This window comes from Mangifera indica, chromosome 9 (assembly GCF_011075055.1).
Source record: "Mangifera indica cultivar Alphonso chromosome 9, CATAS_Mindica_2.1, whole genome shotgun sequence".
Classification (NCBI taxonomy): domain Eukaryota; kingdom Viridiplantae; phylum Streptophyta; class Magnoliopsida; order Sapindales; family Anacardiaceae; genus Mangifera; species Mangifera indica.
This window is the reverse complement of record NC_058145.1, coordinates 17,651,137-17,664,283: the sequence shown is the minus strand read 5'-3', so window position 1 is coordinate 17,664,283 and position 13,147 is coordinate 17,651,137. Positions and strand designations below refer to the sequence as shown.

Genomic DNA, 13,147 nt, shown 5'->3' with positions numbered 1-13,147 from the left:
TCTATTTGATTCAAACTATTCTGAGTTTAGATTTTTATTCGACTTTGTTCAAACTTTCTTGTTGGGTCGATGTCTCTGTATTGAAACTCATTTCATTAGTTATTCTTATTTTTCTTCTCTAATGGATTGAATAAGTTGATTTCAATCTTAAATTAATCATTCAAGATTCTTTTCAAACTCGAGTTTACCCTTTTTAAGGTTTGATTCACTCTAATCCACATAAACATTCAACTAATCTAATTTGAAGGGAAATTCTCCTAGTCTTATGTTAAGGAAGTTGAATATTCAATTTGGCCTACAAGTTAACATTTGTTTATTAATAGACAAACTTCCAAAACATAATATCAATTTTCGTCACAAAACTCAAACTCTAAACTCTTATTATTCAAGATTCAACTCATCTAATTCAGAGGAAAATTCTCACTCTTATGTCAAGGAAATTGAATTGTAAATTTGGCTTACAAGATCGTCAGTTTTCTTCCTAAATATTTAACAAAATATGAAAGAAAAACAAAACTTATTGTCATTACTATGAGCAAGGGTAATATAATTATTTTATAAAACAAAATAATTAAAGATAAATGACTTTCTTTTTTTAACTCTATGTTATGACATTTTCATTGATGAAGATATGGTATGAATGATCATTTATAGTTTAGAAATGTAACATAAAAAAAATCCTGAGATGCATTAATAAAATCTTATCACTTGTAATATATTGCTCCCTAAGTTGGAAAATAGAAATCGAGTAATATTTCATAAACAAATTGATATTATTATATAATTAATATATATAAATAAGTATAAATAAATTAATATATTATTATATAATTAGATAATATGTATTAATAATTTAAATAAAATAACATATTTATTATATGATTAGGTGTACCAATGACATATTTTACCTTTAATTTAGGGTCACCACTCACAATTTTTGTCCTAATCCTAATCAATCATTTTTGCAGCCCAGAAACGAAAGTGGCACATCATGTAATTTTCCTCGAGATCCTTACCTCATTTGGTGAAATCACGTTCACATTGTTAATGTTCCCCAAACAAACAACCCCTATAAAAGCGTTCCCTAACTCACCCAATTTGGTACCCATTTTTAAATCACAATCTCGCCGATTTCGCTCCAAAACTATTCAGAATTAATCTTTTGTTCTTCGATTCGTTTTCTTTTTGGTTTGGTTCGATTTACCGTCTATCGATTGATCCCGATTTCGTTGCTTGTTGTTCTGGCATTGCTATTCTAGGGTTAGGGTTTCGAAATTCTCTTAAAAGACTTTCGATTTTGTCTGATCCGTGAATCTTAGGGCATATAATAGCTTTTATCTGTTCATATTTATCTGGGTCAGTCTTAATTTCGTGGATTCTTTGAAAAGTTTGAAAATTTGTCGGGGCCTTCGAATTTCCTATTGATTTATATTATGACTATTTGGGGCAAATATTCAATATTTTATCTTCTTCAAACTTTTATATAATTTATTAATAATAAGGGAGCTAGATTTTCTGGGTTTGTAAATTGGGTTTTTTATTTGGCTTACTTGAATTTTTATTCGTCCGCTGGTGTTATAACGTGAGTACTTCAGAGGAAGATTTAGGTGAGAATTACCTCCTGTAGCCATTGTATGATTTATAAATTTGTATGATCTGGTCAATTTAATTTATATGCTGGTGTTGAAATGCTGTTTCTAATTTTAGTTCTTATTGGGGAGCTTGAGCTTTATGTGTGTGGATGTTTCATTATATGTTGTTTCATATTTTATTTTCATTTATACAATTAGGACTTTTATATTGTTGTATGGATGGGACATTTTGGCTTGTAGATGCAATGAAGAGCCTATTATGGATATTGCATTGTTATTTTAAAAGTTGGAAATGGATTTTGTTTGATGTTATGACATGAGTGCTTAATGTTTCTGCTTGACATTGTATCATGGACCGTTGCAAAATAGATGTTAGTGTTAAAAAACTGCTATAATGATAGTCTAGGAATTGAGTGCATGCTATGGCATTAGTGTGACACAACGCTTGGCATTGCCTGCCTAGTCAAGGATTGGGATTAGAGATAGTTGTATGATGCTTCTGTTGTTGGGACGAAAGAATTTTCCTATGACTTTAGGCTTTGGTTTTTCATGTTTGACTGTCTTGTGTTCGAGTGGTTTCCCTCTATAAAAGGGAAGATGACTCTGCATGTTATTAAACATAATGAAAGTTAGATGCCTACCTTTTCAAGTTTATATAGCTTTGTATTTTCCTTTTGTCAAGTTTTCTTTTAGTTTGGATGTGAAAATTATGGCTTCGACATTAGAATTTTCAATATGTTTTGATACTAGATTTATCCTGTTAATTTTGCTACCTATACCCTGGTGGATAGTATTTTTTAGGCCTTTTGTTTTTCTTGCCACTATGCCTTTTGTTTTTCTTGCCATGGAAAATACTAGTTAATTTTTGTGGCTTCATACTAGGTTTAAATCCTTGCAGCTTGGTCGTTGGCTGTTTAAAAGCTATTTAAAGTCCAAACTAAGACCCAGATTTGTGCATTGGCTAAAGCATTTTATGTCTTTGGGTCTGCATTTTTAAATCTTCTAAAGACAAGTTGGCTTTTCAGGTGAAAATGATTCACAAAAGACACTTTGCTGATGAGGAGTCTTTTGAATTTCCTTGTAAGAACCCTAAACTATGTGACTACGCCAATAACCTTGCTCCTATCATTGATTTCAGTCCTTCCAACAATGCGGCTGTGGAACCTCAAACTTCAGGTAAATAATTGGTAATTACATGTAATTAGAATTTTGGTTACTATTGTGACTAGGAATGAGGTGTGTCTTAAATTGTTTGAGGTGCATTCATTATAAATACGGTGGCTGTACTGTAACCTTGATATCCAATGATATGCCTCTTCTAGATGTCTCTTGATCCTTTTGTGATATAATTTGATTAATTCTAAGGTCTGTACTCATTTGGACATGTATTACATATTTGTTGTATCTTGATTGATGTGATGTGCTTTCAAATTTATATGTCTCTTCTTTGATGCAGACAGAGGGGATGTTGAATTAGTTGTTTTTTTCATTAATATTTGGAAAATTCCTCGAATGGACTTGGATTTATTGGCAATAATTTCTATGATTGTTAGTTCTCTAGACCGTAGACTTCTTTAGTATTAATCAGTATATATTTGCAGACATTACATATATGCAAATTTCTCCTATTTATACTGGTCTTGTTTGGATCAAACAATTAAATTAACTTTGATGAATGTATATTCAATTGCTTTTTTTAATTGGTTGAATTCCAACATGAAGAAGATAGAGCTAGCCACAACTTCAGTGAATGTCAAGATCAAATGGCATTTTTATTTGACTCTGTTACAGAAGATTCAAATGGGATTGATGAGGAATGTGAAATAGGTACTTCGGCCTGCATTTCTCAATTTCTGTGGGAAAACAGTAGCATTGCTGAATCAGATGCTAAGTTTGGGGCAGCATTTCATCTGTCATTTTTTCCAGAATATTTTGCACCTCAACACCATCTAAGGGCTTTGCTTCAACCTGAGGAGACTTATTCATCTCTTCTTGAAGCTACTCCTCTGATTCCAGTTTCTATTGGAACTGAGCATCAAGCTGATGTACCTGAATGGAAGCCAAGGGGTTCAAAGAGCTTTATGGATAATCTGGATGTGTCAGGCCATCAAGTTGAACTTGCACCTTTGTCCGATTTTAGCCTTGATGATGTTGGTGATGAGGAGAAGTTGATGGGTACTTGTGTCATATCAATGCCTGATTATGAAACATCTGCCAATTATTGTTCTGAAAGATGTGGAACCAGAAATGACTGTAAATGCATTGATAGAGGTTCAATTGATTGTGTCAGACAACATGTCATGGAAGCTAGAGAAAAACTTAGGCAAAACCTTGGGGAAAAGATATTTGAGGAATTAGGTTTCTGTGAAATGGGAGAGGAGTTATCAAAGAGATGGACTGAAGAGGAAGAGCAATCATTCCATGAGGCTGTATTTTCTAACCCTGCATCGCTGGGGAAGAATTTCTGGGACTGTCTCTCATTGGTTTTTCCCTCCCAAACAAAGAAGGACCTTGTCAGCTATTATTTCAATGTCTTTATGCTACAGAAATGTGCCGAGCAGAATAGGTTTGACCCGCAAAATGTTGACAGCGATAATGATGAGTGGCAAATAAATGAACATGAAGCTGGAGCGGCAGAGGAAGATGAGTACTCTGGTGTTGAATCTCCGACTAATCAAGATGCTCCCCCTTCTCAGGAGGATCATGCAGATGATGGCCATGATGACATTGAAGGTGACAATAAACTGGATGATTTTAAGGATGGTGCTCAGGTTGTCTCTATAGTTGCAACTGATGAAGATGAGGGAGATGTGGATGATATTTCCATACAAGTTAAGAACTCCTTTGGTGACTCTGGTGGCAACACTGAGTTACATCATTCGAGTAAAATTCAAAGAAGTTATAGGTAGGATGATGATATACAAGATGATTCATGTACGTCATATTAATTTGAGCAAATTAAGTGCTGTGATCCACTTTATACAGGGACTGATAAGAAGAAGTCTAAAAATGATTGATGTGCATGCTGTGTATATTTAAATGTTGGGTTCATTGATCAAGAGTAGGTTATGTTTTGAATCCTTGCAATGGTAAAGCTTGGATATTGATACAAGAGGGAAAGAGTTGATTTTGTTAATGAGTGTACAATGTCTGCTCTCCAAAATTATATTTGGCCATGGTTTGCATAAAATATTGGTGTTGGAAGCCTTTGAGGGATGGTTGGGAAGGGACTCCCAGAAGATTCATAATTCTGTAACCAGACTGGAGAGAATCAACCTTGTTGTGTTTGTAAATTTTCATATTTGTTGAGGAGGTTTGCATTGGTGGGAAGGTGTTTTTCATAAAGTTGGTTGAAATCCTGGGGTGTCTGAATAAGGGATGTCCCTGGAATCTTGCTTTCAATCTACTGGTTGCCACTTTTATCAGCAAGACAGAATCCTGATCTTTTAGTTATTGGGATCAGTCTCTTAAGAAATAGTATATTTATATTGAGGACTCCACAATCAGTGTTGTGAGTGATAAGTGGAAAGTTTTACATTTTTTAGTGTTAGCTTTATTCTTTGCCTTGATTTGTTATTTTTTCTGTATCAGTTTCATCAAGAATGGCCTCGCCATTCATTATGCAATAAAATTAATTGCTCCATCTTGTGCCCTATTCCTACGGTCTCAGTTTTTTATACCGCATGTATATATATATTTTTTTCATCAATTCAATTGCTTACAGGATTACTTTTTCACTTAAACAAATTGATTATGTAATCGGGAGATTTTGATTTAGAGATTAAAAGGAAACAATTAGATCATTTGATTACATGATCATATCATTTTGTCTATGTTTTTTTTTTTTTAAATGCATATAGTATTGGTGCTTTTAGCAAGTAAATAGTTTTGCAGCCAACCATTCATAAATGATTGTCCTAAAGTTACTGTTAATATAGATCAAAGAGTTTAAGGTATTGTGGTTGCTGATCTTCAAAATTCTCTTTACAAGTGGATTTGATTCAAGTCAAGCCAAATTTAAGGTTTGTTCAAACTTTGGAACAAATCTACAAAGCTTTGTTTGAGTGTAAACTTAAATTTATTTCAATTGGTACACGATATTATTAGAGGGTTAATGATATGTTAAACAATATTGTTAGAAAGATGAATATATCATTGATAGATGAACAATGTGATTGGATAGACAAATAAACTAATCTTGAACTATTGCAGCTTCAGTTTGTGATCAATTAGTTCAAATTGAGTTGTGAATTTGAGTTGAGCAAGATCAGATTGAATCCATCCTTAATTCTCTCTTCTCTAATCATGCAAGGTAAGAAATGAGAAGGACCCCAAATAGATCATTCATGATAAAGGTTTCATGCTATTAATTTGAGTATCGGCCAAGCATCCATAAGTTGCTTGCTCAAGCATCCATCATTGTATCTCTGCACAAAGAAACAAACCAACAGAGTCGCTTGAAAATGAGCCATTCTTCAACCCAATTGTCTTTAACCTCATTCTGATGACAGTCCATCATTTTCCACGTCATTGCCAATTTTTTATACTTCCAGTAAAGCTGATTAGCAATACATAGAATGACATGAATGGTGAAAACTTTCCATTTCTCCTTTCACATCAACAAAATGGAGCCTGTCCTGTTTAATACTGGTACCTTCGGTAACATTCTAATATCTAGCTTGCAGATGTTCACGAACCAAATGATGAAGTCCATATGTGAAGTTGGGTCCAATGAATGGTCACATAACTTTCAGAACTCATATTTGAAAAAAAAAATGCCCTTAAAGTGGTTGGTTTCATACTTAAAAAACTAGTTGGTCAAACCATCTGTTGACGTAAGTTGACAGTCATGTTTTGTAAACTTTCATAATTATTGAGACTTGTGAGTCTCAGAAATTGCAGGAAATATGATCAGTCCGATCAGATAATACCTGAACCAGCTGTTTGATTAGGTCAATAGTCAATCCGAATCTGAAAAACATTTCTCTAAATACAGAACTTGATCCTAAATATAAGTGTTTAATTTCTAGATCAGACCTGTGTTGGTCAGCTTGTTAAGATTGCAACCTCATAATTCATTTATATATGACAAGTCCCATCTCAAATCTTACAGTAGGATAATATTAATAAATTCATATATTAATGTGGACATCCCCTTTTTCTAATTCAAGTTAGTTTGAATTTGAATAGTTGTTTGATTTAAATAAGTTAAGTTTGAATTGATTGAATTTGATTTGCTTTGAACTTTGTCATTTCATTGAGATTTTTTTTTTCTTCAACAATTTTTTTAAATTTGAACAATATCTTTCTTTTTAAGTGATTATTTTTTTTCTTTTACAATGACTTCTTCTTTGGTGATACTATTGAGCAATTGAGTGAACCAAGTTTGATCTTGAGTTAATTATTTTAAATTCGATCAAAATCACACAATAAACCTTGATGATAGGGATAAATTTGAGTTAAACTAAATTTAAACAAATGTTAGTTTGGACTTAACTCAAATCTAAAATAGTTAATCTAAGATTGAGCTTGATTCGCTCGATCAACTATGAGTGTGTTAAAAAAGAAGAAGAATTATTATAAAAAAATTGAAAAAAAAAAAGCTAGAAAAAAGAAAGTTACCGAGGAAAATGAAAATGTTAAAACAACTTGATATTACAGTTTCACTTGGCCTGTAATATAACAAAATGAGTATTAACAAATATTAAAGGTTGATGTGTAATTATAAGATAGAATGATTTAAATAGTTATTATGATTGCACCTTCATCGGTAATATTCATTTTATTGCTACATAAAATATCAATATAATAATATAAGCTTTGAAAATCTTAGCAAATATAATTATCAAAATTAAGAAAATTAAATTAAATTTTAAGGCTAGCGAGTTGAAGCTCAGCCTGAGAGTCCTCTTCAAGAGCTCTTTGCTTTGCATGCAAGTTTCTGTTTGTGCTTCAAATTTGGTATCAACTTTAAACTCTGAGATTTCACACACAGAACGGCAGAAAAATATCAAATTTTGCATTTTTTTTCTGGAGTTCTCAGGTTGCAAAATCTCGCTTTCTTTTTCCCTGTTTGTTTTTTTTTTTTAAACAACAGAAAAAAACCAAGATTTTGGTAGAAGTTGGGGTTTTTTTCTTTAAGGGTTTCTTTTTGGCTATGGATTCAACTCATGAAGAGGTAAAACACAAGAAAAGCATCGTGGGTTCTGAAGAAAATAATCACATCGGTTATGGGTTGAGAGAAAATCCCAAGAAATCTTGGAAATTTTCAGGCTTTAAAGAAGATATTACTTCTTCTGCTGCTGCTTCTTCTATGGATCAAAACCAGTGTAAAGTGTGTGGTAAAGAGTTTGAGTCATTGAAAGCGCTTTATGGTCACATGAGACATCACTCTGGAGGTAAAAGGAGAAGAATTCAGTGCAAAGAATGTGAAAAATGGTTTCTTTCATTGAAATCTCTTTCTAATCATATGGGGGTTCATGCTCAGAAGTTGAGGTTCCATAATGATCATCAGTCAGAGACTACTAGTTCATGTTCAAGGCACGATCTTGTTGTGGAAAGCTTATATGCGAAGAAAAAGAGATCAAAAAGAATTAAGAGGTACAGATCTATTAATGCAAGTAGTTCAGATTCTAGCTTGAATGAACCTTTGTTATCTTTTAATGAAACTGATGATGATCAAGAAGTAGAACAAGTAGCTGTTTGTTTGATGATGTTGTCTAAGGGAGTTCATGACTGGGGTGAATTTCATTCTTTTAATGAGTTTTCAGATGATGATGATCCAGCTGTGAGTTTTGAGGTTAAGTCATTGATTCAGAAGAAGAGAACTTTGAGACATGATGATGAGCCTTCGGAGATAAATAAGCCAAGAGATGCTTGTGCTTCAGATTCTTTGACTGATTTGAATGAGCAGATTGAAAAGAACGATGATCAATTGGAAGTTTGTACTGAGAAGTTACACAAGGGCAGTGAATTTGGGATGCCTAAATTGGATATTGAATCTGGATTTGTATCATATGGCATTGAGATTGAAAAGGAAATTGAGGTTGAATTGGAAAGATTGGAGTTGATTCTTGTAACAAAGTAAAATTCAGTACTCCAGAGTCTGAAATGGTGGATGATTCTGTTAAGAAAGTTAGAATCATGTGCAAGACCTGCAACAAAATGTTCTTTTCTCACCAAGCTCTGGGAGGCCACCAAAAGAAGCATGGTGTCAGAAAAGGCTGCAAGGCACAGAAGACTGAAGCTGATTATAAGCTTGTGAAGCTTGAGTGTATTGGGAACCTAACGGAGGGAAAAGCCAGTGGCACTGTTGTTAAAGATCACCAATGCCCCATATGCTTTAAGGTGTTCATAAAAGGGCAAGCATTGGGTGGCCATAAGAGGTAGGGCCGGATTCGAGCCGAGCCGAGCTCGGCTCGCAGCCAGCTCGGGCTCGGCTCGGTTTTTTAATGGCCGGCTCGAGCTCGACTCGAGCCGGATTCGGCTCGGCTCGAGTTCAGCTCGTTTTCGGTTCGGCTCGGTAACGGCTTGATTCGGCTCGTTTTTCATATCAAAACGGCACCGTTTTGTGTATATATGGGGATCAAAACGACGTCGTTTTGTATAAAAAAATTTTAAAAAAATATACCGAGCCAACCCGAGCCAACTCGGGCTCGGCTCGAGCTCGATCGAGCCGAGCAGAGCCCGGCTCGTTTCGGGCTCGAACCGGGCTGAGCCGAGCTTGAGCTCGAGCTGGCTCGGCTCGAATCCAGCCCTAATAAGAGGGCTCACTTTCTGAAGAACTCTGAAACTAGGCCACAAGAGGTTGCAATGAGCCAAGACCATCCTACTATCTCTGAAGATTTTGATATTAATATCCCAATAATGATTGATCAACAAGACAATGGCGATACTGGCTTCAAGCAATGGTGGAATGATAGCAACCGCAGGCCTGAGCCACTAGTGGCCAACTGAGAAAGTCAGTACTGCCAGTTTGAACTGTGTACAGAGACACAATACAAAGGATTATGCTCTTTTGCCTTTTGCACTGATGAATTAAACTCCTACTAAGTTTTTCTTTGGATTCTTGATACTGTAATAGGAACATCTACAAAAATATCAAAAGGAATGAATCAACATAATTGAATTGTATATTAAAAATTTAACATATTAAACAATATGTATTGTATTATAGGATAATTTTTTTTAAATTAATAAAAAATTTTAAATGTCACGTTATTATTTTAAAAAATACTACAAAACCTACAAAATTCTAAAATTCCTCATATAAACCTCATATAGGTCATTAATTCTCTAAAAAGTGTTATGATAAACAATTATAAAATTATTAATACAAACTAATATATATTATATCGTACTATATACTTTTCATATTGTACCAAATTTTAATAACCCTAAGTTATGTATTGTTTTTTACCCTTATCATATTATATAATAAGTGTTGTACAACTTAATCCACCTTCATTAAGTACTAAAAGGCTTGAAAAATACCGAACTAAGTCAATTTGGCTCAAGGTAGTTTTCATGGAAGTGCTATCATTAGCAGGCCCTCATTTTGGCAACCCTATTTGATTGATACATCTAAACAAACCTCCTTTAAGGTTAAACATGCAACCACCGATAAGCATACAAAATAGACTCATAACCAATGTGGGTTATACTGGCAATTAAAAGCTTTTATGTATGCATTCAAAGTTTGCATCTCAACTTTTACCAAAACCATTGTTGAAGAAAAGGGTGATAAAACTTTCTAGTCCATATACCAAGCTGAACCATGAACCGGAATGAACAAAGTTGCTCTAACCTTATATATACACTGAAAACATATATCTACAGGATGCCATGCTCATCACAAGCTTGTGGCCGCACCAACTCCCACTAGGTGCAGGCATTCTCTGACTTATGGTAATTTGGCAGGTTCAAAGTTCCATGTCTCGAGCATATTCATGAATTGTTCTGTGAGTACTGCATTGTATCTCAGCCACTCCATTTACTGCATGACCACCCAATAACACAGAGGTCAGCGATACTAACCAACTTTGGTGGTTGTGGTATCACTTTTGCCTCCTTTTTCCGTTCTGCTGCTGGAGTACTTTCTTTTTCAGCCTCAGGCTTCATCCGCTGGTTCAACTTCTTCAGAATTTTTAACTTGATCACTAAGAGAATATAGAAATGATTACAAAATGCAACAAACCTTTTCAGCATTAGATAGGGCCTCAGCTCCTTTGGTATGGTCTCCAGAGAAAAGCATATATATCAAAATTTTCCAAAGGAACTTTAGTTGACCAACATCCTAGGTTGATTGGGGTTTTAGTTTTATACCCTGGCATTGGGACATCATGTGCAACAGCCTTTATGTCTTCTCCTATCCAGTGTCTTTTTCCATCTGCTCCTGAAACAACCTCGCCATAAAATTTTATGGGATATGAAACATCCTTTCTCACCATTTTTCATTGGGGCTACAACAAGAAGAAACCACAATTAAATCAAACATTAAGTAACTGGAATATAAAGAGATTGCCAAAGAAATTTCAATGATATTATGGATGACATATACCCGTACCAATAAAAAAATAACCAGAACAGAAAGCAATGAGACCTCAAGCCAATTTTCAGAAAGTTCTTCTTGACCATCCTTTGTAATCCTCTGTTTGAATAACCCAAACTCGTACTTAAGTCCATAACCCAATGCTGGGTAATTCAATGTCGCCAAAGAGTCCAAAAAACAGGCAAGTTGCCCCAGACCCTCATTACCAAGTGCAGCATCAGCTCCTAAGTCCTATCATTAGTTAACCAAAGAAACATAGATTTTAGAACATACATGTGAGAGAACCTAGAACTAACAAGTTGACTGCTATTCTAAAGGAATACTGGTAGGGAAAGAGGAAAACACTAATTTGAACTTGTAGAAATTGTAGACAGCAGAGCTTCAAATTCCACAGTATAAAAGTCTCAGGAAGCCAACAAAATGAGGTTGGTACTGTTCATGCTCAACCAACCATAAGATCATTTTACCTCAAGTCCAATAACTTTTTTTTAATAAGTTGTGTATTAAAGTGGAAATTTGGATCACAATGAAGTTCTGTCAAAGTTCATAGTGAAGGAAAGATGAGTAAAATAACCTCACCTAGCTAACCACATTATCTAGATTGTATCCAGGCTTGTTCAAGGCCTCCGCATAAGCACCATAAGCCCTAAATTTCCAATTGCATTCAACAGTGCCCTACCCTACGAATTAGGGAATGATGAAACAAATATAGCAACTGTAGAAATTAAAATATAACTCGTGAGAGTCAAAACAAGAGATCAAGACAAACCCATAAAAACTCCATTGATATATAATATGCCTGTTTCACATTCAACATTTCATAATACTCATTTGTCTCGTTTCAGTTTATAGTAAGATTATCGTGAATGTTTTATGCAGTTGCAAAGAAAACCTTTGGAAGCTCAAATCTCTCTAAAGAAAACAATGTGGGGAACTCTGCACGATACTTGATACTCAAGGCAACAGAGGCAGCATCTGGAGAGTCTGGATTAAGACTGCTAGTTGCTTCAAACCAAAGAACAATTAGAAATCTGTAAGCATAAGTACCGCATAGTAAGACCACCTCTTCAGTGTCACTTCTTCATCAAGCCATACCAACTCCAAAGAGTACACAAATGTCACAATATAACTTGTTATCAATTTGAAAATAACCATTCGCTAAATAATAGCTCATTTCAGCTATATCAGTATTAAAAAAGAATCCAAACCCAACAATCAATGTTCACCATTCAGCAGCATCAACACAACAAAAAGCCAGCTTAATCAGATGATGAATAGCTCACACTCAACCACTCATCATAAAAAAGCACAACTTTTTGATACACATTTTGCTTACTGATCCATCAGATGAAGAGTCTTAATCCTTTTTCAACACTAACACAGCAAAACAATCCAAGCACAACAACCAAAAAAAAAAAAAAAAAGGTAAATAAAACACAACGCACTTCATTTAACAACAGACTCAATGACTTTAGCCTTGGGCTCACTGGAAACATTCTTCACCGAAAATGACCTCACCACTGGCCCCGACAGCCAATTCAACAATTACTTTGAATTCCTGCTCCTTGCACCAAAGCCAATGAAGCTAGACAAAGAACCGTACTGCACTAAACGATGTGGTACACGAAGTTGAAGAGAATTGCAAAAATGCTATTCTCTTCTTCAGATCAAATTGACTGAGAATTCAACCCCAATTATCGCCATTGCCTTATTGTAGACCGACAATTGATTCAATAAATACTTGTTAAAAAATTCTTATATTCAAGGAAAAATAAAAACTATGTGAAATTTATATGACAAAACAAAACAAACAAGCATTTGTTGTACGATAATTTGATCATGTGATACAAATTCTTTGGTAACAACAGGTTTTATGCTGTGGTTTAAAGAAAATGAGCAACTGCATGAGAGAAATGAGTCGCCAGAGAAATGTCAATAAAAAAGATCTTCTGAATCTCTCTCTATCACATGGCACCTGTAAGCCAGAACTGTCTTCTCCCACCTC

At 34.6% G+C, this 13,147-nt stretch overlaps 2 protein-coding genes across 5 annotated transcripts; both read left to right on the top strand.

The window, feature by feature from the left end:
• Nucleotides 1-953: 953 nt before the first annotated feature.
• On the top strand, nt 954-5,247 carry LOC123225956. Of its 4 annotated transcripts, none has more exons than XM_044650343.1 (3): nt 954-1,607; nt 2,618-2,768; nt 3,318-5,247. In XM_044650343.1, the coding sequence occupies exons 2-3, from the start codon at nt 2,624-2,626 to the stop codon at nt 4,499-4,501; spliced, it is 1,329 nt and encodes a 442-aa protein (XP_044506278.1). In that variant the 5' UTR covers nt 954-1,607; nt 2,618-2,623; the 3' UTR covers nt 4,502-5,247. The 4 variants fall into 4 exon arrangements, with proteins under 4 accessions (XP_044506278.1, XP_044506280.1, XP_044506279.1 ...); XM_044650345.1 differs by having other exon boundaries at nt 955-1,607; nt 3,420-5,247; XM_044650344.1 differs by having other exon boundaries at nt 955-1,607; nt 3,384-5,247.
• Nucleotides 5,248-7,749: 2,502 nt separating this feature from the next.
• Nucleotides 7,750-8,679, top strand: LOC123226367 (zinc finger protein CG2199-like). Its single transcript, XM_044650868.1, has one exon. The coding sequence runs from the start codon at nt 7,750-7,752 to the stop codon at nt 8,677-8,679; it is 930 nt and encodes a 309-aa protein (XP_044506803.1).
• The last annotated feature ends 4,468 nt before the right edge of the window (nt 8,680-13,147 follow it).